The sequence below is a fragment of the Sesamum indicum genome, linkage group LG9 (genome assembly GCF_026168435.1).
Source record: "Sesamum indicum cultivar Baizhima isolate 11 linkage group LG9, ASM2616843v1, whole genome shotgun sequence".
Taxonomy (NCBI): Eukaryota; Viridiplantae; Streptophyta; class Magnoliopsida; order Lamiales; family Pedaliaceae; genus Sesamum; species Sesamum indicum.
Window position 1 is genome coordinate 771,217 of NC_142665.1, and position 27,469 is coordinate 798,685.

General features: G+C 35.9%; 2 protein-coding genes across 4 annotated transcripts; both read right to left on the reverse strand.

Annotated features, from left to right (window-relative positions):
- Positions 1–480: 480 nt before the first annotated feature.
- UBP8 (ubiquitin-specific protease 8) lies at positions 481–10,041 on the reverse strand. 3 transcript variants are annotated; one of them, XM_011090685.3, is made up of 13 exons: positions 9,681–10,041; positions 8,849–9,094; positions 7,987–8,128; positions 6,841–6,900; positions 6,666–6,761; positions 5,700–6,035; positions 5,213–5,353; positions 4,914–5,084; positions 4,239–4,496; positions 3,973–4,121; positions 2,512–3,066; positions 1,451–1,724; positions 481–950 (listed from the first exon to the last, which is right to left on the reverse strand). In XM_011090685.3, exons 1-13 carry the CDS (start codon positions 9,812–9,814, stop codon positions 834–836), a joined length of 2,679 nt encoding a protein of 892 aa, XP_011088987.1. In that variant the 5' UTR covers positions 9,815–10,041; the 3' UTR covers positions 481–833. The 3 variants fall into 3 exon arrangements, with proteins under 3 accessions (XP_011088987.1, XP_088741349.1, XP_088741348.1); XM_088885223.1 differs by lacking the exons at positions 8,849–9,094; positions 9,681–10,041 and adding an exon at positions 8,281–8,444; XM_088885222.1 differs by lacking the exons at positions 8,849–9,094; positions 9,681–10,041 and adding an exon at positions 8,215–8,252.
- A 531-nt stretch (positions 10,042–10,572) lies between these two features.
- On the reverse strand, positions 10,573–14,761 carry LOC105170078 (uncharacterized). Its single transcript, XM_011090684.3, has 3 exons — positions 14,463–14,761; positions 12,163–12,404; positions 10,573–11,157 (listed from the first exon to the last, which is right to left on the reverse strand). The coding sequence occupies exons 1-3, from the start codon at positions 14,713–14,715 to the stop codon at positions 10,807–10,809; spliced, it is 846 nt and encodes a 281-aa protein (XP_011088986.1). The 5' UTR covers positions 14,716–14,761; the 3' UTR covers positions 10,573–10,806.
- Positions 14,762–27,469: the final 12,708 nt, after the last annotated feature.

Consider the following 27,469-nt stretch of genomic DNA (forward strand, 5'->3'; position numbering starts at 1 on the left):
GTACCTTTCCTTTTCCCTCATCAAATTTTTAACCTTGCCTTTTTTCTTTTAACAGGAAAAAGGGAAATCTTATATATTATATAAGATCAAAAGAGATTACATATGGACGAAAGAGACAATCCATAAAGGAGAAGTTTTATAGCTAATTGAAAATGGGGGTAAGAGAAGCAAAGTAGTGAAGGAAATAGGAAGGAGACATGAAACCCCAAGAACAAGTGGTCCTGTGTCTTTGTATGGATATTTCAATAATTCAGAATGGTTCATCACATGATGTTCACAATCAATATGGTCCACCCACTTCAAGACAATTATGGCTATTTTGAACAAATGTTTTCCTTTTCTGGGCCAGAATCAATAAGACAGCCTTTGTTCAAGATCACACACACACACAGAGTTTCTGGCATCAAATGCTGTATAGAAAATCAAACATAATCTGTAAAACAGGAGAGACGAAGCCAGGAACAAAATAAACACAAAAAATGAGCACCAGCAATCGACAATTTGATTAGTATACTTTCCCATCGAACATGCACAAATTGTTTCAAAACGGCAGTAAAAGTTGCACGGTAAACTTTCACTGGCTAGCTTCTATAGTTCTACAAAAGGGCGTCGGTCAACTGGTTATTTCCTTTATATGGACCTCTTCCACCTCAGTTTTTACTATGTTACGATGATGCTAGGCATCATCCTCCTATACTATTGACTTTCATTTTTGAAATCTGAATAGAGTCAAGTTATAACTAATCGAGACAAAAGAATGCTACCATATCACTTCCCAATGTAAAAGATTAATCAACCCCTCTCCAGTAGTCACTTACAGTCATCATCTCAAGTTAGGCATCTTCAACTCTTCTGTAAAATAAAACATAAGCAGCTGAAGTTTTGATCTTGTCCTCACTCACTGGGGACACATGGCTGTCGTCGAAGTCATACCACTGATCACCACCATGCTACATCAGAGCAAGAGGCGGAAAAAATTATTAAATTCATAAATACTTGTCATATGCAGAATAAAATGGGCATGAAGAAATATTTAGTTGTCACTTATTGCTTGGATGATTTCATACTGCTCATGTGTGTAGCAACCCTACGAGCGGTGAAAGTCGCCATCATGATGATGTCATATAGTGAAATGCTGATGTCATCGTGTAGGTCTAATAGTGTGCACCTAAGCCGGGCTACTACACACATGGCCAGAATCTAATCTCCTCCTTGCTAAAGGCCTAAATGTCAACATGTAAAGCACCTCAATTTGTGGATGTCCAGAATTGAACAAATCTAGTGAGCATTTCATGCTTTTATCAGATGAAGAACATGTATGGTAAATACAAAAAATGCCCTGAAATGATCTCAAGATCAGTAGGTGCGATGAAACATACCAGCCAAAAAGAAAACACAAAGTGCAAAAACATAACAAATACCGATATCACTTTGAAGAAGCTGAACTTACATGAACAAATGCTGTGTAATGACCACCTCCCATGCTTCCATAATGGTTACTGATTGCATAAAGTATATAGCGGTGAGAACATTGACCACCCTTCTTGGCAATATAATTGGACAGATCAAGATCATGGGTGGGGAAATCGACATAGGTCTCCAATTTATTCTTCAGAAACCGGCTGTATGAGAATCTTTTCAAATGAATCACCAAAATTTCTGGTAATCTCCAGAGATCTAACTTTTTACTTGCTTGACAGTGCTTCTTGCAAACAGGGCAGTACCTAAAAATGGTAAATGGAGATTCGAAATATTAAGGCTGCCAAAGTTCTCAATCAAACTGACAGCAACACCAACAAAAATGACACAAATGAGAAGAAACAAGAATGGAGTGTGAACCAAAAAAGCATTTATTTTGACAAATAAATAAATTCATTCGATACAACAGACAAATCAATGATTATTTCCATGTTGTTTGACGACAAATTAGTGTATGGATCCCAACCCCCAACCCCCCTGGCAATAACTTGAATGCATGCATGTAAAAATGGGAACAAAAACAAGGTAACTGAAGCATAATGAATAATAAAGAGCAGAACTCACTATTAGAGTAGCCTTCAGGCACTCAACACTTCAGGTATAATTGCCACAAAGCACATTAAGTTATGCATACCATCCACATGAATAAAATGTCGTCATCCCTCAATATGGAAAATACTGATATTTTTTTATCATGATGCTAGTTTTACGTAATTAGACAATACTTTTTCAACTTAAATTTGTTGTTTCTTGGAGACCCGAATAGGTTAGTTCAATTGAGTGTTATATTTTTCAAATGTATTCAACAGTGAAAACTTTGAACAACAATGAATGTGGTCTCACGTGCAGTAAACTTCTTCGGAGGCTTAATTAAAGCGGCAAGCATTTATTGTAAAGGAATGAAGATCTATCAAATTGAGTTCAATCTCCTTAGTGATTGAGATATTCACACAACAATTGCTAGAAAACTAAGCAATTATAAGGGGAAAAAGAAAAAAAAAATCTTGGGGAACTAAGGGCTGGTAAACTAACCACATATCGTCAGGTCCAAGAGGCTCCTCCTTGAGGAACGCTTCAAGACATTTATATAGAGAGACGGACTCTTGTGGCCTTTTCATGAAGAATCCAGATTTGAATACTTCTGGAAGCGAGCTAAGAGGCTTTACATCGTAACGGTTAGCCATGTCCACTGACCAAGACACAAGCACATACAGTCTTTCAGGATTGGGTGTGGGCTTCACCAGCTCTCCCATTCCAATCTCTGAGCCTTTTTCTGTTCCTTTTTCATTTGTTAAGTAAAACTGAAATTTGGCATCAGACTGTGCATTAGGCTCTTCTTTATCAGATGTCTCAGGTGACCCACTTAATCTAGTTAAGCAGGCGTCGTCGGTGTCCATGATTTCTTCAGTTACAGTGTTGTCTGAGCCATCATTATTGTCAAGAGAATCTTCACCAGGTACCAAGAATGGAGCAACTAACTTTGCATACACTTCATGAATATCAGATCCATTAGCCATGTTTTTACGTACTACAAGGGGAACCCCAAATGCCCTCCAACTGGGTGTCAATTTCCCACCAAGGGATTGTCTGTCATAGATAGTATTATTATAGCATGCATTAAAAATTTTGAAAAGACAAGCATTTAACAAAAACCAAACTCATTTGCCTTGCACAACAAGGACTCAAGACAATTGAAGCAAAATTGAAGGTGAAGAAAATAAACATACCAAGAAATAGGTGCAACTAAGACTATGATACTCAATAGCATATCCCACTATGACATTTTATCCATTGTTATAGAGAAGGTTAAGTAAAATGTCTTCATATTGATATACAATTTGCAGCCACAGGGATCCGGAAAACCAGCTAATCAGTACTTATGGACTTAAAATGCACAGGACATCTCAGAGTCCTTTTCAGCCCAAATCTATGAAAACCTAGAATGTAGTGAGACCTGGAACTACTAAAATCATTTGCACCATCAATGGGCCATATTAACATCAAGAATACGATTTTCACCATCAGATGGGTCATCGTCCCAGCCAGAAAAGATAATGTTATGAGTTCAATGCGCCGTCGTGCCCAAACCGCTCAATCAGGTATTTTAGGTAGATATGTACAGGCAAGTTACATGCATCCCAATTTATAGAATGTGATATAGACAGCACGCTCAAATGAGGTGGCTATTATAGTCCAAGCTCCTAAAAGAGCTTGTGTGAGAGGTGGACAAAACAAATAGATCTTGAGCAAAGGTGTCAACTAGTTTCACTCTTTGGCCTCAATGAACGATGACGATACCAGTGGTTGAACCAGTAATTCTGACATTATCCATTATAATTTCTATTTTCTTTTTAGAATGTGCAATTAACCTATCGCATAGAAGGACAATACCGTCTGTTCATGTGTGTGCATCTACAACGTCTAGAAAATATAGTAAATAACACATAAAAGAATGCAAATTATGGAGAAAGCATTACACAAAGTTGAACTCACTCTTCAATCTGCTGATGCATAAATACAAATAGAGGAGCTTCCTCAACATCCTTCGGCAGCCTATAAGCGACTAGTTGATCATTGTCTCTAATTAAAGACAATGAGTCAGTTGGCTCCTCCAGAAAACGTATAATGCGATTGTTGTATATCTGTAGACATTCATATAGTCTTAGAGCATTAAGAAAAAGTAAAACAGCAAATTGATATGATATTAGAAACTCCAAAGGCTTGCTACATTAATATATCAGAGTAATTGCTGCAGTTACCTCAGCCAGCAAAAGTGTTTCATCAACCGCCAATGAACATGCTGTGCTTAAAGCTTGAGTCAGATCTTCAAGTTTCCCATTCTTGGGTACAGTAACAGTAAACGGGGATGGCTTAGTACTGCCATCAGATTTTACAACGGTCAATGTCATTGTCCGCGTGGATGTTGATGGCAGAGGTAATGACAGGTACATGAATGGGTCAAAAGTGACAGACACCTTTTTACAGACTGGACATACTAATGTGGATCGGTACTGACCCTGCAATGATAGAAATCCAGGGGTGTTAGCCTAGAGTAGAGAAGGCAATCATGAAGGCATGAAAGCTATAGGATAAGTCCTTGGCTTTTCTTTGAATGAATGGCCACAGAGCACTGTGATAACAGATAAAATTATCAAAAAAAAAGAAACCACAAACTTCTTGAGGCAAAATTAGGAGCTGATTCAATTAGATCGAAAATGATAGTTAAAAGCTTCAAGAAAGAAAGGATCAAACAAACTGAAAAATAATATATAATTGAGACCTAGAAGAAGAATAAACTTTTACAGCTTGGCTCAAGAACATGTGTAATAGCTTTTAGTCGTAAACAAGAAACAAGCATCTCGTAGGAGGGAAAACCACTGAGTTACTGATGGAACAACATAACATTCCAAAATTAATCTAAGAAAGAAACTTACTTGACAAACATCAACAATTATAGAATCATTACGAGCCAGATGATTCCTCCAATATTCATCAGCCACTTCTTCATCTGGTCGGTCATCAGAATCCTTAGCTTCAACATACGGTTTGCACTTCACACGATTCAGATCTTCATGGAGACCGTCTAAGAGAAATGCTAGGAGCTCCTACAGTAAGAAAATATGGTGAAAATATTAACATTCCTTCCACCTTCAGAAGATGGGACACTATGAGAATCAAGGGTAGACAAGAGGGTAACGAAAATTTTATATAATAATTAGAGAATAGTGCAAACTTGAGAATCATGCTGATTAAAACCACTGAATTGCGGAGCGAAATGGGCAAGCTTCATTTTGAATGTTCTTGGTGCCAGTGGCGTTGCTCCAGGAGCCCATAATTTCTTCAACAGCTCTCCAAAAGATGAAGCAATCTCACCCTATCAAAAGCAATTATTTATTGTTCGATAAAGTTCTATCAATCACAAGTTACATCAAAGATACGTAAAGGAGCACCGACTGATCCTAATTTCTACATCATATACTCTGAAAAAAAGTCCATCAAAGAATCTATACAGGATTAGCAATTAATAAAATCCAAATGATGCATTCATGAAAAGGAATGGAATCTGCAATACCTATCAATAACAATTTATGGCATATGGCAATCTGATTTGCTAAAAGGCAACAACCTTTTGTAACAGCAAAAACCAATCAGAAGGAAAAAAGGGAAGGTATAATTACTAAAAGAGCCTGACTTTTAAAAACTCCTAAAAGATGACTTACATTCATGCCCAACGGATTCTCTGGGTTTATTTCTTTCTTGTAATCTCCGAGAAAGTAGTCAACAAGCTTTGGTGTGTGTGCTAGACACTGAAGAGCACTGTTCATGAAGCAAGTGTTCCCCAGGTTCTGTAGTCCAGTTAAGCCCAAGGTACCAGCTTCAGATGAATTCCCAAGAAGATTCGAAGAACTGCTTCGGAAAGAATTAGAACCATTGTTGATAGCACTACCATTCATGAAATATGAAGTGCCATTAGAATATTGTCCAATCTCATCTTTCCTAGCTCCTCTATTTCTAATGGAATCTGACAACCCATAAACTTGCAACTCAAGGAGCGGCTGCATAAATCAAAGAAGAAAATAAATTCAGATATAAGTACATAACGCAAAGCATGGACAAAGAGCAAGAAAACAATTTCTGGAATTCAGTTGTCGACCTATCGCATCATTTCCAAATCACTTTAGTTGGTTAATCAGTCCAATGGAGCTCCATCAGCAAAAGAAAGATGTAAGAATGGGGAATAGGGTTAAAACTTGAGACTCTTTACACAAAATGTCGCAGTAAAGAACAGAGGTCTCGGAGCACTCATATACATTTCTGTCGACGAGCAACTGAAGCAAGTGAGAGAAATTCCACTTACAAAAGGGAATCACATGTGTCTTTAAGATTGGTCACTTCCCTTAGGAGGGTAAGGGTGGTCAAGGGAATGATTAAGAGGAGTCACCTTGATCAATATTTTACGTATCAATTCAAATATCACATTCCTATACACGTCATGGACTTTTGTGTTAAGCTTTTTTCCAGAAGAACAAAACATCACAGAGAATAACCTCACACTGCTGATAAATTAGGACTTCAACAAATGAGGTTTTTTAAGTTTCAGTCTCAAAGTAATAAGCCAAAATGGCACAACCATATTAAGAAGTATATGATCAGTTCATGCATTGAAAATAAGATTTATTACTTACATCCTGCTCTGTTTGCTTCTGGGACTCTTTTAAGATCTTATTTTTATCATTCAAGAAAAGCAATGTTGTCTGCCCAGAAAAATCCCAAACCCGTAACTGCACAGCACAGAGTTGATCATCAGCTTCCAGGATAAAAAATAAAGTTACACTGGTGGGAAATAATACAAACACTCACTGGCTCAGCTTCAATATTAAAGATCTTGCAGGCTCTTCTGAAGCACTCAACTGAATTATCCTGAAAATTAACGCAGAAGAGAAACTTAAAATTGAAGAAGAAAATGTGATCAAGAAAATCTCTGAAAGCAGCTTAAAAATTACTGAAAGTTAATTGTTAAGCAGGCAGTCAAAATTAGGACTCAATATTTATTTAGAGTGGGATTAGAAAGACTGCAACTTAGCGGTCTCAGAATATTAAAAAATTAATGGAGGATTGAACCAGAATCAGCACGTAGAAACTCAAACTACATGTATACACTCACTTAAGTTGTGCAACATATTTCACAAAATGAGTATCAACACGTAAGCTATATACAGAACAAGGAATGGCCCAGAAGCAACTAGCCGTCACTTTGGTTGTTTAAGATTCATGAATATCATTATTATTTTGCTATGGTTAGAGTGTCTTTTTTGGTTTTTCTGGCAATGATTAGACATGATTACTTCAGTCCTTGAAGGTCCTACGGTTAGTTTTTCAGTGCAGTCCCACTTTCACAACATATCTTAAGGAATCTAGAGATAGAAAAATGAGTTATTTTACTCCATTGATATGGTAGAAATCCACTCAGTCCCGTCAAAGCATTATTTGTATCATTGGCCTTTCCAGCTTAGGACGGTTAAAATAAGCCCAGTCGTCAAGCTAGTTCTCATAGTTTGTTCATTACTTAACATTCTATTCTCTCCTACAGGGATCAGTTATACAGACACTTATGACATAAAACGGGAGCATATTAAAGCTGATCCCTCCTCCTATAATCAACTCAATGACATGTTACACTGTATGTCACAATATCTTGTAATAACCCACAGCTAATACAGCATAATTCCATGATTCAGTACCACAACAATGTGAAGTTCCACTGCAACTTTCATTTATTCCAGCATAGCATTTAACTATATTAGAATACGTTTAAGAGTGAACTACTAATGGACAACTAATAACAGTGAAATCCTACTCAAGTGGCAAGTCTTTATCAAGCGGAGAATATCAAGCAGAAGAAAAATGACAAAGAAAAGAACAAACCCAAAAAATATATCCAATGAGAAATTGACATTTCATGAATCAACGAAACAGGAGGAAACACAACTGGGCTATCCCACAAACCTTTTTGCTTATTTTTACTGCTAGCACATTGGTTTCCCGGAGGACAGAAAGCCTAAGTTGCAGCGGATAGACATCTGACATGTCTTCTTCTACAGCCGGAAAACCTTTTTTTTCCTTTAATGAACTTTTGGAATCACTGTGCCTGTAAGGAAAAATAAACCAAAATGGAATCAACTACACTTACTTCCAAAAGCATGAACAAAATGCGCATTAAGAATGCTTCATCACTTGCATCCATGGAAAATGTCCATTTGAGCCGAGAGCTAGCAAAACACACAGGTTTGATTATCATACCCAAATATTTAAACACACAACATAGAAGGAAACAAAGGGCTGAATAAATAAAGGGAAATCAATGTCATGGTAATCAATGAAAAATCCCAAGATGCAAGGTAAATGTGAAAACAAGAGAGAGAAAGCAAAAACCCTAATCCCAACTAACTGAATTATTGAACTTGGAAGACTAATGTATATATCTCAAACTAATGAGCATTATTGCAGGACCTGATAGATACCTAAAGGCATCTCATAGACGTGGCACAATATGCAACAAGATCACATGATAGATACCCAAAGCTACTCCACATACGTGGCACAACAATGAATTCACATGAAAACCCAGAGGTACCTCACACGTGGCACAATATGTTGACATCACATTTCCGGTACTGCTAGCCAAAAAAATTTAAGTCGCATTTTTACCACTGTAGCCCTAATGTCACACTTTCGGCTATGCATGTGCGCGTATCTTGCAAAGCCCCACACAGCATTGCAAATTGAAATCCATCATATCAAATGAAAATAGAAAGTTTCACAGCACAAGTAAAAGATGGACCTAGTGTGAATGCTGCTACGTACTCACCATTTGAGTGTCTGCAGCCACATTTCGCCGGGGACCAGAGCGTAGTCCCTACTCGATACCCCAACTTCACCATTTACCCCATTGGACAATAACTCATCCTCTTTCCTTAGGTTGAATGCAATATCTGAGTTGAATATATTGTTGAATATCTTCATTGGACCCCCATATGGCGGAGCAGGGGATGCAGCATATGGAATTCCCCTCTTTATTTCTGATGAAGAAGAGTCCTGTGCTTCCTTCCACCATCTAAAACACAATAAATTAAAAAGATAAAAATAAACCACTTACTAACAACAAGAAATACAAGAAATAAGCACTAAGAAAAGGAGGTCATTTCTTCTAAGCTTTCCTCACTCAATCACGAGAGGACACAGCATTCTCACTAGCTTACTCATCCAAGAACTCCCCCACAACTCCAAAACATCTTGACAGTAAAATTCAATCAACAAAATTTTGGGAGTCAAAAAGCAAAATCCAGAAGGATATAATCCAGCTCACCATTGCATAATCAGTTCAAATTTTAAAACACAGTTCAAGAAAGCAAAACAAACCCAGAATTAACACAAACTAGTAAATCCAGCGATGATATTCTTCTCTCTTTTCTTGCTATATTTTTCAAGTTTCTTCCATCTTCCCGATTCGGGTCTCCAATCTTTATCGATTCTTGCTGATATGAGTTCACGGGCGCCACATTCGTTTCAAACAGATACGTGTTCTTTTCTTTTCTCTCCAAATCGGATTCATTCCCTAGTTCACTATTTTATAGTCTTTCCTAGAAAAGAAAAATCAAAATAACAACTCGATTTGGAGTGACATTTGAAAATGTATATACCTGAAAGGAACTAAATAGACACTCTGGTCATCATCTGAAGACAAGGGCTCTTCCCCTTCTTCTTGCCGTGGCTCAGAATGCAAAGAACTGGAAGAAATTGCTGGTGCGCTATCAATGTTAAAATCGTTTTCCATGGTTTTATATATCTACCAGTATACGTCTGTGTATGTATAGAAAGAGAAAGACACGGGTTCAGAAATGGCGGAGGAGATTTGCAGAAGGGCACATCAGTTTTAGAGAGAGAAGAAAAAGAATGAGAGATTGCCGGATTTGCAGAGAAACTATTACCTGCGAAAAGAAAATTTTATTATTTAATATTTAGTTTATAATCTGTGTGTCTGAAATCTTTTATTTAATTTCTTTTGAAGATTATTTCATTTAGTATTTCTGTTATAGAAGGATTGGGGTGGGGGTGGGATATGCGGAGAAAGGTGCTTTGCTGGTGCTGCTCTGTCTAAATGTATGAACGTCTGATCTGATCCGATGAAATTATTATTTTAAATTGCAACATTTTTCAGTCAAAATTCACTCCAATAAAATGAATAGGAAGAGTGGGAATTTAGCAATTTTGTTTGAAGAATGCTAGAAATAGAAAGGTGAACATGGTTTAGGACTAATCATGCTAAGCAAGTTTGAAATTTAAATCCTAATAATCATATGTTTTGCTTTGGAGTATGGGGAAGAAAGTGAATTAACTGCAATAATTATTTAATAAAAAATTACCCGTACGTCTACTCTGTTTGTGTACATAACATAATAATTTTATATAATTTCTTATCATAGCAACATTTGGGCATGGACAAAGTGGCTGAAATCTGAACAGGATCAATCAGTTGAAATATTTTCAATTTGGGTGACATTTGACAAAATAAATCCTCAAGTGCAATCAGGCTAATGAACTTCTAGGGCCATTCAATTTATGCTGGTGTTTCAGACATTTCGTTGTTGATGATGAAAATCAAAGCCATTACAACATACAGCTCATGGAATAATACCAGAAAAGGTAAAAGGATAAATTAACAGGATCCTCAAAGGTGTAGAAAAGGCACGTCGATGTAGATGTAGTAGCCCAATCAGCAGTACAATGAAACTCAAGCAAGAACAGTTTTTTACCCTAGGAATGTTACTAATAATAGCGCGACCCGGTGTCATAAGCACGGCCCCTTGTGTATGGAATTTTAGGCTCATATCCATGATCCCTAGCATTACCAGGAAATCGACCTCGTCCTCTGTAGGAGTCATAGGAGTCGGAGTTGTAAGCTCGGTTTGGTTCCTGAGCAGATGCAGCTTCTGCATTGAAACCACGAGGATCGCTAGGGGCAATGCCACTGGGTGGATATTGTTCCATAACAATCTGCCGGTATTGCTGTTGTCTTGCTTGAGATTCTCTCCGAAGAAACTCTTCTCTCCGACCTGCATGCCGGGCTCGCAGTGCAACTAACTGTTCTTGGTATTGTGCATTGATCGCATTTATTCTCTGAACATCGATAAGTACATCAAGCACGTTATCAGGCTGACGCCACCCTCTTTTCCAGAGCAATGAAAATAAAAGAAAATTGACAGCAAACTGAGCAAGCAAAGATACTGCAAACCCCTATAATATCGATCAAATACACCACATAAGTATACTGTGGTGGGTGCTGTTTACTTCTCCAATTGACATCTCACAACAGAGACTAATTGATTTCTTTTTCCTATTTATAAGATAACAAATATACCAAACTACATTCAACAGGCATTTTCCGCTCTGTGATAAAAGGCCCAGAACCCTTTCTCTGTCCAACTAACTACAGATATGATAGCCAGGAAAACGAGATAACTTTGGTTGAACCAACTGATTTGCCCACTAAAGAACAACCGATCTTACTCATAATCTTCTGACTGAAACTTTTGGAAAATGGAGCAAATTCATATTTTACATAAGTTGACATTCTTTTATTTCTAAAATTGCCTATATTCTAATTTCCACAAGAAAATTTTGGAAGAAAAGGCTTAACATTGGATACAGTAATCATGTCAGCATAATTGGAGAGAGTAAGCAGAACTTAACAAGGTATCTTCATTGCAGTATGATTTCACCAGAAAGAATGCATTTTCCTTCAAGACAAGAATAATACAACTAGAGAAGACCAAAAACTACTATTGTGATGTCTTATTCGGTATGTCATTCAAGAAATAAGCCTTATCTGGTATAGATTATACACCTGACATAGTCTAGATGCTTCTTAAATCACTTTCAAAACTCTGCAAGAAAGTTAGGTTTGCAACTAAGAGTAGATAGCATATTCACTCTCCCTCTCCACTCGGTGCCTGGCACCAACAATTGTCTAAAGCACAAAAAGATTGAGAATATCTCACTCCATGTTTTCCTCTTTAGGCTTTTGGCAATAGTTCATATGTTCCCTTTAGCAAAGCAAACTGATAATTACTAAAAGATAGTCAAAAGAATACTGCATAAATTGAAAGTGGAGTTTGAACAAACCTCTCTGTGCCTAGCATTTTCAGCATCCTCTGCATCAATCTGTTCTTTGCTCAATTTCATGACGTCATCAAAGAATCTCTGCTCAAGACCTCCAAACGTATGTAGCACGCGATTATCTTCATAGCCTATATCCATATCCTCTTCTTGAGGTTGAGATCTAGGATCTCCACGACTTTGTCTCTCCATTGACATCGGGGGATCCAGCCTCTGGCCTTGGTAATAGGATCCAGGTGCTTCACGCCCTTGACATAGAACACAAAATAGTCCAATTTACAACAAGAGGAAAAAGTGAATCTTTTTTTGTTCTAACAATCTCTCCTTTTTCTTCTTATGTGTACCCGCGAGGGCGCAGGGGGTGGGTGGTGGTGTTGAGGGTTCTTGGGCGTGGAAACTAATTATAATCCAGCTGTTTAGCTTCAAAGGTTAAACTAAATCTGAAGTACCCAGATTAATTCACATGGTCAGAAGAGCCTATTGCATCTTTGGACATAATCATACAACTCACATTTACAACCTACCATACCAAGCGTAACAAGCTTTTATCAATTGAGATTGTAGTACTTATTTTGGGTCATGAACCTAGGTTGTTGAGGTGATAGATCTAGGGGGTTGGCAATGGATCTAAATGCGTCACCTGGGAGGGGGTGAACAAGTTTTTATATAATAACTCCACCAACTAAGTGGCATCCAACCACGGAACCCGATATCTAATAGATTCCATAAAGTGCACTTAAGATCAAACAGACGACCGTGGAACAGCACAGATATTACAAGGGATGCAGCTGGCAGTAATCATCGTGGTTCTAGGATATGATGGAGAAAGTACAAAAACATTACCAATTTTTTTCAAAAAAACATAAAGAAGTCAGCCACAACATTTACTGCAGAAAAGCAAATCATGCAAACACCTTTTGTTTCAAATCTAAATTTTATTAAATTATACAAATGGGCGATTCAAGAAAAGGCAAAACTTATAAAGAAACAAATTGATTCCCATCAACAAATCTTTCCAGTTAACTCTTCAAATTTCCACAAAATAACAAACCCCACTTCAACAGCAATCCTGATCTGAAAACAAAACATTGGCCGATCATAATCTATTTCACGCATTCTCAAATTCCACGATCGCTAAAGACAAGCAAATCCACACATCAAGTTAAATTCTCTGTTGATGATATCACCATTACTATAAAGGAAGGAATGGAACAGGACACATGTGCATAAGCACACTTATTAATTATTAAATGAGATTAAGAGCATGGGAATACATATCAAGTATGGGAGATACAAAGAATCAAGTTGACATTAGATTACTTTCCCCAGATTGTAAAGTATATTAATATGTTATAAATGGAATGCACCCGTTCACATTAACAAAATTAGAATTTGCCTAAACCAGTCTGCTTTCCACTACAACTTGACAGAAGAGAGAAATGTCGGGAGAAACTTCCCAAATTCTGAACGCTTAATTTCAAATCAGAATGTTACATGAAATAAACTAATATCATGCTTGGCAAAGTAGTAACTCAAGTTACAAAAGTTCTTATTGACATGCAATATCCCCAAAAATTAACCAGCATCTTCCAAGTTGACATTCCAATCACTTGGATCAAACACGGTAGCCAGACCCTTCACAGTGAGCTTGAATGTCACTCGCATTGACTTCCCCAGTACAGTTCTTAGACCACCCAACAAATCAAACTTAAACAATTCCGAGTCTATGGAGCACCTTTGTTATACATAAACACCACCATGCATTGCTATACATGAATATAACTGAATCGAAAGCAATACATTTACTGGTAATTTCTAAAGTCAGTATTTAAAGCTCAACTCCAATCTGTCACTCTATCTCCATTAAACTTAACTCTTCCTCTGATTAAATGGAAGCAAGTAAAGCCTCCAACAACACATCCTCCCTCGAGCAAGAGAGTGAAAGAGGGCTAAACAATGAAAGCATGTACTGCAAGAAGATTTACTTGAAGCATTCACAAAAGAAACTAGTAAGAAACATGAGATAAGTATCAAATTCATCATGTCTTCAGTGACTCTAGAAAACTATTACTCTCGAACGTTAAACTCTCAACATATTAACGGTAGGGCAATGACTTGCTGTATATCACAAACAATGCTCTTACGGCCCCAATTCGCTTTCCAACCAGATAGAGGCATATTCTCACACGCACACACTTCCACAAAAACAATGTTACTCTTCAATATGTACTAAAAAAGTAGTAAAATTAATAACAAAATAACTGAACGAGCAAAAGAACGAAGAAGAAATTGAAAAAAACACTTGCCTCCAGCGAAGGGTGCTGTGGGCGACATAGGAGTTTCTGGCAATTTAGCCTGCACATCATCTCTATCCCACCGCCAATCAGTTTCATCCTGACCTCGTTCCTTCTCGCCGAGCAGCTGCGGCTCCTGGTGTCGCCCCTGGTAATACCCAGACTTGGTGTTTTGGTGTATTTGAGCGCCGGAGCCACCGAATGCGTAGTCGTCGGCGGCGGCGGCGGCCGAATCACCCCCGTAGTGGCCCCCTTGCCTTCTCATCGTATAGTTTTATTATTTTGAGAAATTATTTTGTAAAAAAGAGAATTATCAATCCACTCCAAGAGAACATTATTTGCAAAATTTTGTCCCTATTTTCCATTTTCACATTAAATTTTTATTATTTCCTCTAATTGTTTTACAGACCGTTTATAATACTTACTACAATCCAATATTTTTGAATTTTTAACTAAAAATTACCACTTTCAATTTTTTGTTATTCGAAACATAAAAAATTATATAAATATTCATGATACACTTTACCCCTATATTATTCGTCATCTAACATTACTCCCTAAACTAATAAATGTAACACTTATCCCTTTGGTTGGACATAGATACCACTCATGTCTTGAATAATTATATTATTTTCAATTTATTTTACTATTTTGCACATCAAATCATCACCAAATTATTTTTTAACTAATTTTTTAATAAGTGAAAATTTTAAATTAAAAAGTAAAATATAAATTAATAAAAATATGTAGTAGATACATAATAAATATAACATAACCGACAACTCACATGCTTCTTAAAATAAATTGACAAAAATATATACATATATGCTTAACCAAAAGTTAAACATTTTTAGAGAAAAAATAAATAAATGCATTTTATCATATTCTTTAAGGAAAATATTTTAAAACATTGATATATAATTATTTATTTTTATCTAAAAGAATAAATAATTACTAACTTAATTTTTTTACCCAATTAATAATATCTTTTCATGAAAAGTGTACTCATTTATTAGTTAATTTTGAGCCTGTAAAAAATATAATTCAAATTATTTAACTTACTAATTATATTTCACTTTATTATAAATAAAATATAATTTTTTCGAATTAATTTTTTTTAATTAAACTTAGAATACAAAATTTCTAAAAAAAAATAAATTCTTTGAACTAAATATATATGTGTGATATAAGGGCAATATTGTCTAAAAATTTATTTGTAGGGGATAAGTATTATATTTGTTAGTTTATAGGGGTAATTGTTACATGACGAATAGTTCAAGGGGGGAAAATATATTTTACCCAAATATTTATCTATATAGTTACTTTATCTTTTAAAATACCAAATCAAACATATTTGTAATTTTTTTAAAAAAAATCTATCTCTATTTTATTTCTCTATCTTTCAAAAATTTAATAAAATATAAAATAAAAGAAAACTATTTCTCATTGTTTTCTGTATATTTATATAAATAACTTCAAATTTACTTAACTATTTTTTTATAATACCTTCAATTTAGATCACATTTCCAAAAAAACGAAAATCTATACTCTGATTAAGGATTTGGGTCATAAGCCCTAGAAAGATTTGGGCTTGATGATCATGGACTATGTTAACCTACCTAGAGGCCCATTTTTCTGTACAAAAATAAAAATAAAAAGAATATTTCAAATAAAACTTATTTATCTACATTGAGCCAGCCCATATCAGATTTGCCTTTTTTTTTTTTTTTCTATTTATTATTCTTACTTTAATCATATGAATTTATAAGTAGCAATTTGAGTTTTTTTTTTTTTATTGTTATTAGTAATAGTTATCACGGCATGCTGTTGCTGTGAGTATATAAATATTAATGTGAGATAATAAAAAAGATATGAAAATAACTAATTTATAATTATACATTATGATAAATATGGAAAAATAAGACGAGAGAGAAAAATGGAGTAGTAGGTAGTTGAGAGAAAAAAAAAATATAATTGTGAGACTATTAAAAATTATTGAAATTAATAATTTAATCAAAATTTTTTAAAGGGATAAAATAAAATAAAATATAAATTTAAGTATTCAAAAATTAGTATGACAAAATATATTTTTTTTATAATATTATAAATACCTTATGATGACAAAAAAAAAAAAAAAAACGAAACTGCAATTGGGTTCAAGAATTTTATGTTGATGATTGTTGGTTTCGATTTCTGGAAGAAAAAGTGGGTATAGTTCAATATTAGAATTTTGATGTAAAGTTTAAAAAATGATTATTTACTGTAATTAAAGTATTATTGATACTTAATGTAATCATAGATTTGATCGTTTTATTATTATTGATATTAGCAAATATATGGGTGGTCTGGCTTTATTATGTGTAATTTGATGAAGTTTATGTGTAATTATATCAAATTTCAGAGAAGGATAGTGTAATTATTATTATTGTTATTGTTATTATTTTGGTTGGTTGGGTGCAATTTGATTACAGATTGGAAAGATTGGGAGCTTCAAATGAACCCAAGAAAAACATCATAATTAATCAGACGTGAAATCATAGTGTGTGATGGAATTTTTTGAAAATTAGTGTCCGGAAAAGAGAGCATAGTGAATAAAAATGAAATCAAACATAGGTTATAGTGTTAGCCACAACCCCAACAAGTAAATCGCAAAGTGGTGTCTCATCCTATGCAGACATAAAATCATATGTAATAACATGTATAATTACATTTAATTATTATATATATAGTGAATTCTTAGACATAAATCGTACCACGTTATTTTCTTGCCTGCCCTGTTTTTCTTCCTTTTAGCCCAATCACCCCATTCCCAAACTTTTGCCTTCTCCTTTGTAACCCTGTCTGCTCAACTACCCTAAAAATTATATATATATATATATATGATTGATCACTTGTTAATTAGAGTTTCAAAGATTATCGGTAAATTAGGGTTTCGATCGTGTAACGTGAGCATAATATGAATCATCAAATTTTATAATAAAATGCTCAAATTGAACTGCTGAATACATAGTTTTGATCTTTTATTGTAAAATATTATTTCATCTCGTACTTCATTTGGAGATTTTTGGCTAATTAAACATATCTTAAAATTTTTACAAAATCTCATATTTTATTTTAAAAAAAAATGACCCAAAACACCGTCTTAAATATACTTAGTATATCAAATGTACATAACTTTTTTTGTTTGAATATAAAGGTCAATGTAAATTTCATATATACAAGAAATGTTTAAATTAAATAAAATAAAAAGACGCAAAAACTTTTTGAATAGAAAATCAGAAATGAAAAACCACAACCACACAAGAGAGCCCACTAGCTTGAAATAACTCCCAACGGCTAAAAATGTGATTGGTCACTAGCTACTCTGCCACTAGATTCTGACCTATGATTAACCCTTTTTTTTTATAAATTTTGCCCCAAATATTTCATAGATTTTGTTAGGAAACTATTACGATGTTGTCTTGTGTTATTTTGGGTACTCAATGACAATATTGAAGAGATGTGTAAGTGATTCAGAATATAGGGGAAGTGGAATGCTTGGTGTGCCCACCATTACATTGTTAGGAAATGGATCGGGTTAAGATGGATAACAGGTGGAATATGAAGGCGATAAAAGACACACGAATTTGTTAACCCAGTTTGGATATAAATCCTACGTCTGGGGGCGATACCAAGCCAGGAGAAAATACTCAAAGAGGAGGAAAATTGAGGAGTACAACACACACACACTTGTATGCAAGTCTTCACCACACGTGAAAGACAACACTCACCCTCGTCTCAACTCTTTCTTTTCTCTCTACTCTATTCTACTTTGCTCTATTAAAACAATGCTAATAAGAGTAGTATATATAGCCATGACTTATCCTTTTTCCAACTCAACTTGGGATTTCTAAGTTGAATGAGGTTATCCTTCTCCAACTCAACTTTGAATCGGGTTATCCTTCTCCAACTCAACTTGGGAATTCTAAGTTGAATCAGGTTATCCTTTTCTTCTTCAAATCAATCTTCACAACTTAACAATCTCCCACTTGAAGATTGATTAGCTTTTCTCCACTTCTTTCTTGGTACCGCCGGGTTTGTCTACTCTAGTCATCAAGGCCAGTCGAAGCCGTACACAGCTTCAACTTCGCCATCGCAACCGCCTTGGTCAGCATGTCCGCAGGATTCTTTTCTCCTTGGATCTTCTCCAGCTGCAGTGCCTTCTTCTCCAGAAGTTGTCGGATGAAATGGTACTTGATCTCGATGTGCTTTGTCCGCGAATGGAACGCGGGATTCTTTGCCAGATGGATCGCACTCTGGCTATCGCTATGAAGAATCACATCTGCCTGAGGTTTCCCTAATTCACCCAACAAGTGTTGCAGCCAAATGAGCTCCTTAGCTGCCTCAGTAACTGCCACGTACTCAGCTTCCGTCGTGGACAGTGTGACAACCTTCTGCAACTTTGAGACCCAGGATACGGCTGTACCGCCATATGTGAACACGTACCCTGTAGTGCTCCTCCTTTTGTCATAGTCACTCCCTGCAAAATCAGCGTCAACAAACCCAAACAAGGTAAGCTTGCCCTTACCAAACACCAATGCTCGGTCCTTAGTACCCCTCAGGTACCTAAGAATCCATTTCACAGCTTCCCAGTGCATCACTCCTGGATTGCTCATAAAACGGCTAACTACTCCCACTGCATGTGCTATATCCGGTCGAGTACAGATCATAGCATACATCAGGCTCCCAATTGCTGAGGCATACGGTGTGACTCTCATCTTTGCACGTTCGGAGTCAGTCTGGGGCGAATCACTGTTGGATAGTTTGAACTGATTTCCCAATGGCGTTCCAACCAGTTTTGCATTTTCCATCTTGAATCTGCATAATACCTTCTCAATATAATCAGATTGAGATAACCATAATTTACCAATACCTTTGTCCCTTGTGATTTTCATGCCCAATATCTGTCTTGCTTCGCCAAGATCTTTCATGTCAAACTTCCTCGATAACTGATCCTTGAGCCTATTGATCTCCTTGACATTTGATCCTGCTATCAACATGTCATCAACATACAGGAGTAGAATGATAAAAAACTCATCGAACCTCTTCACGTAGCAGCAATGATCAGCATTGCATCTAGAGAAACCTATCTCTAGCATGAAGTTGTCAAACTTCCTGTACCACTGCCGCGGAGCCTGTTTCAATCCATACAGGCTTTTCTTCAGGCGACACACCTGCTGATCATCTCCATTATACCCCTCTGGTTGTACCATGTATATCTCCTCCTCAAGATCCCCGTGTAGGAAGGCTGTCTTTACATCCATCTGTTGTAACTCCAAGTTCTCTGCCGCTACCATGCTCAACACAAGACGAATAGTAGTTAACTTGACAACAGGTGTAAAAACATCAGTAAAGTCAATACCGTATCTTTGTTGGAATCCCTTTACTACGAGTCTTGCCTTGTACCGCTTCTTCCCGTCTGATTCTTCCTTAACCCGATAGACCCATCTGTTCTGTAGGGCCTTCTTTCCTTTTGGGAGCTGACACAATTCCCATGTGTTGTTTTTCTTCAACGAGTTCATCTCGTCGTTCATCGCAAGCTCCCACTTGCTCTTGTGGACATCATTGACTGCCTCTGCGTAACATTCGGGTTCTCCACAATCAGAAAAAAGCAAGTAATAAAGAGAGGGGGAGTACCTATCTGGGGCCCTTCTCAGCCTCGGTTCTCGACCTAGTGCCAAGGGTGTGCTGCTTTCAGTAATCGGTTCCTCCGATACTGGTTCTGGCTCTATCTCCGTTTGTTCGGTTTCGTCCGTCTGAACTCCCACTGAATCCGTATCTGCTGGTCTCATGATCCCGGAATTTGAAATATCGAGATCAACAAATTCCCTTTCCTTCTTGTCATCGTCCGGGCTTACCTTCCTGTCGTTGTACATTACATCCTCATTGAATATAACATTCCTGCTACGAATTATTTTCCGGTTTTGATCATCCCAGAATCTATACCCAAATTCGTCAGTCCCATACCCAATGAATGTACATTTAATCGACTTAGCATCCAGCTTAGTCCGATCATCGTTCAAAATATAGGCTGAACAACCAAACGTACGTAAGAAAGAAAGATCCACTTTCTTACCACTCCATACCTCTTCTGGTATCCTGTTGTTCAACGGGACAGAAGGCCCTCGATTGATCAAGAAAGCAGCCGTGTTGACTGCATCTGCCCAAAACATCTTTGGTAGTCCGCTCTTCAATCGCATGCATCTCGCACGCTCATTCAGTGTTCTGTTCATCCTCTCAGCAACGCCATTTTGCTGAGGTGTCCCCGGGATTGTTTTCTGCATTCGGATTCCATGGTCGGCGCAGTAATTCTTGATACCTTCACTGTTGTACTCGCCACCGTTATCCGATCTGAGACATTTCACTTGTAGACCTGTCTCATTTTCCACTAGTGCCCTCCATCTCCTGAATGTATCAAAGGCATCAGATTTTCTTTTTAAGAAATACACCCATACCTTTCTAGTGGAATCATCGACGAATGTCATGTAGTACGTTGATCCACCAAGAGATGACACTGGTGCTGGCCCCCACAAATCGGTGTGAACAAGCTCCAACTTTTCTTTCCTCGGAGTTCTTCCTGTGGTCAAGAAGCTCACCCGCTTCTGCTTTCCGAACACGCAGTGTTCACAATGACCCACCTCCACCGATTTTAACTCGGGCAACCGTCCTTTCGACTTCAGCACGTTCATTCCTTTCTCGCTCATGTGGCCCAAGCGATTGTGCCACAGGTTAGCCTGCGATACAGTTCCTGCAAAGGGAATGTTTGAACTAGATCCTCCCGCCATGTAGAGCGTTCCCGACTTTAGTCCTCGAGCCAAAGTCATTGCTCCCCGACTGATCTTCCACTTCGCGTCTCCAAACGTCGTGTGGAATCCATCACTATCCAGCTGTCCGACTGAGATCAAGTTCCTTTTCAGTCCTGGTATGTGTCTCACATCATGTAGGGTCCAGCATGACCCATTCGTTGATTTGATCCGCACATCTCCCTTTCCTACAATCTTGAGGGGTTTGTTATCTGCAAGATAAACTAAGCCAAAATCACCTGAGGTGTATGGCTCCATGATGTCTTTGTTGCTGCATGAGTGGAATGAGGCCCCTGAATCCACAACCCAATCATCGGAAGAACTGCTCACACTCAACAAGAGTGCATCCGTGATCTCCTCCGTCGCGGCATTCGCTGTTCGGCCCTCCTTTTCCTTCTTTGGCGCCCGACATTCGCTTTTCATGTGTCCGGGCTTCTCGCAGTTCCAGCACACCATCTCCTTCTTGCCCTTGTTCTTCCCCCTGGACCTTGACCTTGACCTTCCACGGTATTTACCCCGTGTGTCAGGTCTCCCTCTGGACTCTGTATGTAGCGCAGAGCCAGATGATCCACCCGTTTGCTTTCTACGGGTTTCCTCGTTCAACATCATGTCTCTGATGTTGTCGAACTTCATCTTCTCCTTCCCAGACGAAGTGCTCACTGAAGTAACAACCACATCCCAACTGTCAGGTAAAGATGAAAGCAAAATTAACGCTTTTACCTCATCGTCAAACACGATATCCACAGACGCCAGCTGTGTCGTGAGTTGGTTGAAGTCATTGAGGTGATCGGCCACCGACTTCCTCTCCTCCATCTGCAACCTGAATAGTTTTTTCATCAGCATAACCTTGTTCATTGCTGAGGGTTTCTCGTACATATCGGCAAGAGTCTGTAGAACTTCCTTCGTGCTCTTTGCTCCCTTCACATGATAGGCGACATTCCGAGAGAGCGACAGGATTATTGCGCTCATCGCCTTTCGATCGAGCACCTTCCATTCTTCATCACTCGTCTTCTCGGACTTCTCTGCAAGTGGTTCGTACAGGTCCTTCCCGTACAGGTAGGCCTCCATCTGCATACGCCAAAACCCAAAGTCGGAACCATTGAACCGTTCGACTGGAAACTTTCCCTCCATCTTAACTCCTTGAACCAGGCTCTGATACCAGTTGTTAGGAAATGGATCGGGTTAAGATGGATAACAGGTGGAATATGAAGGCGATAAAAGACACACGAATTTGTTAACCCAGTTTGGATATAAATCCTACGTCTGGGGGCGATACCAAGCCAGGAGAAAATACTCAAAGAGGAGGAAAATTGAGGAGTACAACACACACACACTTGTATGCAAGTCTTCACCACACGTGAAAGACAACACTCACCCTCGTCTCAACTCTTTCTTTTCTCTCTACTCTATTCTACTTTGCTCTATTAAAACAATGCTAATAAGAGTAGTATATATAGCCATGACTTATCCTTTTTCCAACTCAACTTGGGATTTCTAAGTTGAATGAGGTTATCCTTCTCCAACTCAACTTTGAATCGGGTTATCCTTCTCCAACTCAACTTGGGAATTCTAAGTTGAATCAGGTTATCCTTTTCTTCTTCAAATCAATCTTCACAACTTAACATACATCAATTTGCAAGTGCTTCCTAGGCAGACAAATTTCTGCACACTGCACATAGGAGAGATTGCATGATCTGTCCTGCTGGATATACCATTTATATGCATGCCCAATACATATAGACACCCAAATATTCCTATAGATTTTGTAGAGGGAAATTTGTATTTTAGGAATTTTTTCAATTTACTACATTGTATTTCTCATAACTTAAACATTTTTCTTCTCAAGTGCATTTTTCATTCATTATGGGGGCACGTGCTTTCTCCGTTAATTATTGACTTAAGGACTAAAATTTAAAAAAATATTCAAGTTATGAAATGCAATATGAGAATATCGTGGACTAAATTGGAAAAAAGTAAAGAACCAAAACTACTGTTTTTCCTTATATACATACAATGTTTGAAAATTATCTTTTAGAATGTATTCTTTTCTTAATTCATCATATATATTTTAAGTATTATCAATATTATTCGAAGCTAAATGAATATATCATGGGTTATTAGGTATTATTTTTGATTATTTTAGTTTAAATTAAATTTAAAGAAGCTGAAAAATACTTTCCATCTTGATCATTTCACATTCGGCATGCGCATGATCCATGTTACTTAAATTTATATCTGATATATTTATATTTCCGAATCCCAAGACGAATTAGGATTTATATCAGCCTTTACAAGAATCGTACAGAAATTAAAAAAAAATAGAAAAAAATTTATATTAATGCATGTAAACACGTTTCTTGCATACTCAAATTCACGACAACGAATCCATAGTTTAATTAAATCAAAAAAAAAAAAGGAAATAGGAAAAAATAGAAAGAAATTCGAAATTCATCTTATCCTTTTTAAGTCCCATCACAATAGGGGGCATCTCACAACTCAAACCCTAGCTTTATGCCTTTTCTTTGGTACACAAATGTTGTTCCACAAATAGCACTCATACTAGTAGCCTTTTGCTTTTGCAGATGTTTTGCACTCAATTTGGAAAGGCAATTTAGTCATTCCAGAATCCATTAGGAACAAAACAAGAAGGTATCAATTTTTTTTTTTCCTGGATAGCAAAACTATAATATTGCAAGATAGTGTTTGGTGGGTATATAGTACGGCTCTATATAAATTCGTGCACATAGTTGTCAGAATCTTACATAAACTGTCGTTTTGGACTGTTATCAGAATCAAATCCAACCTGTGTACTATACTGAAATTACTTTTCACCATTGATTGATTATGAGTTTGAAATCACTTGTGACCTATGAGCCAATCAAGATTAAAGAGTTTTGATTTGATTGACATCTGTACATTATAACTATATAAAATAAAAATCACCCTTTTGAATTATAGTTTCAATTCAATCGAAATGTTGCCCAAGCCATCCAAGGCAACAAACTGCGAAGATAGTCCGGTATCTTGATCTAAATTATTTTATTGAAAGTAATTTTTTTTTTACAGAATTTAGAAAAAAAAGAAAAAAGAATTTTAACTTGTCATGGGATTCTAAATAGATACTTTGGTAGATATTGCTTCTGTGCAATTTTATAGTCATAAAATATTTCTCCTACATTTTTATGTTTGTTTTAGAAATTATTTGTTAAAAATATATTTAAAACACCTTAAAACTACTTGCATCTTAAATCCAAATACATATTAAATAATTAAGAGAAGATATGGGCAGCACCGTCCATCTCGATATGAAACATCATTTTACAGATTTTTTATCCTTAAAAAATGTGATGCTAAGAATTTCAAAATATATATATTATTTAAATCTCTCATCTTTTATTTAATACGAAATGATAATATACAGACTCTCATCGCACACAAACAAAAAGGAAAAACTAACGTATGAAAACAGAAAAAACAAACATGGACGTACATGAGGACAAATCAAAAAAAGGAAAAGAAAAATGAAATGAGTTTGGAGACAGGATAATGCAATAAAAAACTGTAGACAAAAAAGGTGGGAGCAAGAAAAAGTAGGAACAAATGCAAAATGTATGGAAGGAGGGCACGTACGTACTCTAGACTAGGAATATACTGACCGCTGATTCCGCTGGGCTGGCTGCCAATTTGTAGGAATCAAAACCCTTCACACCCACACACACTCACGACTACTCTCTCTCACTCTCTCTTTTTATTGAGATGAAAATAAACCAAACCCTATAGCCACCGCTAGGTCTACAGAACTTGGACCAGGAATTGACCACAAAGTTGTCTACGAATAGACATGCCACGTGTCAATCTTCAACGGTAGATATATGTATATGTAGGATAGTATTTCTTGATGAGGTGGATGATAAGTACGCATTTTGTTTCCTTTTTTTTTTTTTTTGGTTGAAAAAATACATAAAATATACTAAGAATAATAATTTGATTTTTAATTTTGTGTTGATTTTTTTGAAATGAACACTGATATTTTTAATAAATAACTTATTCAAACTGCATTACTACACAGGTCCAACATCCTAATATGATAATATAAAAGTCCCACTTGCAAATATTATGAGAAATAAATTAAACTAACAAAAATACATATGTCTGATCCTATACTTTCATGCCTGTCTACATTGAAAGGGAAACAAGTTGTATATGCCAAATTAAATTTATTTATAATTCAAACTCATATATTACTAAATATATACATTATTATATATTTGTATCGATTTTAATTAATTATTAAATAGCATGGATGTAGAGAGTAGGAAATATGGACGAACAGAAAGATGAAACGTGTTGATGTAGAGATTGGACCACGTGGCGGAAGGGGATTGGTGGTTCTGATTGGTAGCCATCGCGAAAAGGAAGTAGGGGGGAATTAATCTGACATATGTGTAGTGCAATCGCTTTCAATGTCTTTGTTGGAGTGGGAATAGGAATAGAGATCATCCAATTCCCAAACACCCCAATAATGGCAATGCGAATAACTGAGAGTGGAGTGCTCACTGCTCTCCTCTTTCCTCAAAAGCCATCCTCCTTGGACCCGAATATCTTCCCTTTTTCTTTTTTACCCTTTTCCTTTGGGTTAATTATTTAAATATGATTAAAAATTATATAAATATAATATATATAAAATGTATAACAAATTTAGGTCGAGCCGCAAATCACATCTGCGATTTGACGTAATTTTTTCTTTTAAAAAAAAATAGGCGGGTCGTGGATAGCATTGTAGGGTACGATATACCATAAAAGGCATTATTTACATTATATCATGGATGTATGATACGATATACCATACCAAAAGACATTAATTCAACCATGTCGTGGATGCTATCCATGACTCGCCTATTTTTTCTTAAAAAAAAAAAAAATTCAGGTTGAGTCGCGGATAGACCTAAATTTGTTATACGTTTTATATAAATTATATTTATATAATTTTTTTAATAATATTTAAATAATTAATCCCTTTTCTTTTACCCTTACTTTTTGTTTGGCTTTGTGTTCTTTTTTATTGGGTCAAATTACAATATAAATATTTTATTATTATTTTTAAAAAAATATAAATAAATGATAAAATTAATAGTCATTTAACAAATATCCCCTCATGACAACCCATTATAGATATGTATTTATTAGACGATCGTTAATTTTGAAAGATATTTATAATTTTTCAAATAATTGACGTGAGTATTTATATTTATGATAACTTCATGTGAGTTTATTTTAATTTAATTTATTTTAAAAAATTATAATAATTTCTTATTATATTATATATTGATTTTAATATATATAAATATTGTGTGTATAAAATTTATTTATTGAGGAAAAAAATCATCGTTTTTCAATTTTGTATTTAAGCAAAATCTACCCCCTAAATATTTTCTCTTTCCTTAATTGACAAGTGGCTCCTGATGACGTACTTGACTTTATTACACACGTTTCTATTTTATGGGTATATATTTAAACATTTTATAAAATGGTAAAGTTTGAGATTTCTTGATAAGTAAAAAATAAAAATTTGAACTCCACGAGTGAAATTGAAAATCAACTCTTATTTCAATACTAATCCTGGCCGCGATGAGAAAAAATAAATATAGTATGAGACTGTGATGGGTAAGAAAGAAAGAAGTTTGCGAAAATTATTAAAAAAATATTTACTATTCTCACCGTTTTTTTAAGTGAAAAAATGCAAGCAACTCTTTTATGATATCGCAAATGCTTAAATTACTCCCTTATGAAAAAAATAAATAGTCATTTACCTCCCTATATTTTTTAAAATACAATAATTTATCCCCTTATGATTTTTAAAATGAAGTAATTTACCTCCCTGTATAAGAAGGTAAATTGCTTCATTTAACCGTCGATACAATAAAATATTTTTATTTTATAATAGAATAAATAAATTTGCTTTCATGGCGATTTTCTTATTTATTCATTTTTTAATATGCACATATTGTGATTTGAAATTATTAATCTATTTGATCATAATAAAAATATAAATAATAATAACTCTCAATTGGAGAGGAATGAACCTAACCTTTAGTACTTACAAGCAATAATAGAAAATATATTTATTATATTATTACAATGAAATAAAACGTACAAAAAGTCGAAGGAAAACTTTAA

Coding starts and splice junctions, on each gene's coding strand:
- UBP8 (XM_011090685.3), bottom strand. CDS start 9,814: ATGGAAAACGATTTTAACATTGATAGCGCACCAGCAATTTCTTCCAGT. Junction 8,129..8,848: donor TGGCTGCAGACACTCAAATG/GTGAGTACGTAG, acceptor TTTTCCTTACAG/GCACAGTGATTCCAAAAGTT. Junction 951..1,450: donor ATTACACAGCATTTGTTCAT/GTAAGTTCAGCT, acceptor GCTCTGATGTAG/CATGGTGGTGATCAGTGGTA.
- LOC105170078 (XM_011090684.3), bottom strand. CDS start 14,715: ATGAGAAGGCAAGGGGGCCACTACGGGGGTGATTCGGCCGCCGCCGCC. Junction 12,405..14,462: donor CACAGCACCCTTCGCTGGAG/GCAAGTGTTTTT, acceptor TTCTATGTCAAG/GGCGTGAAGCACCTGGATCC. Junction 11,158..12,162: donor AAAATGCTAGGCACAGAGAG/GTTTGTTCAAAC, acceptor ATCGATGTTCAG/AGAATAAATGCGATCAATGC.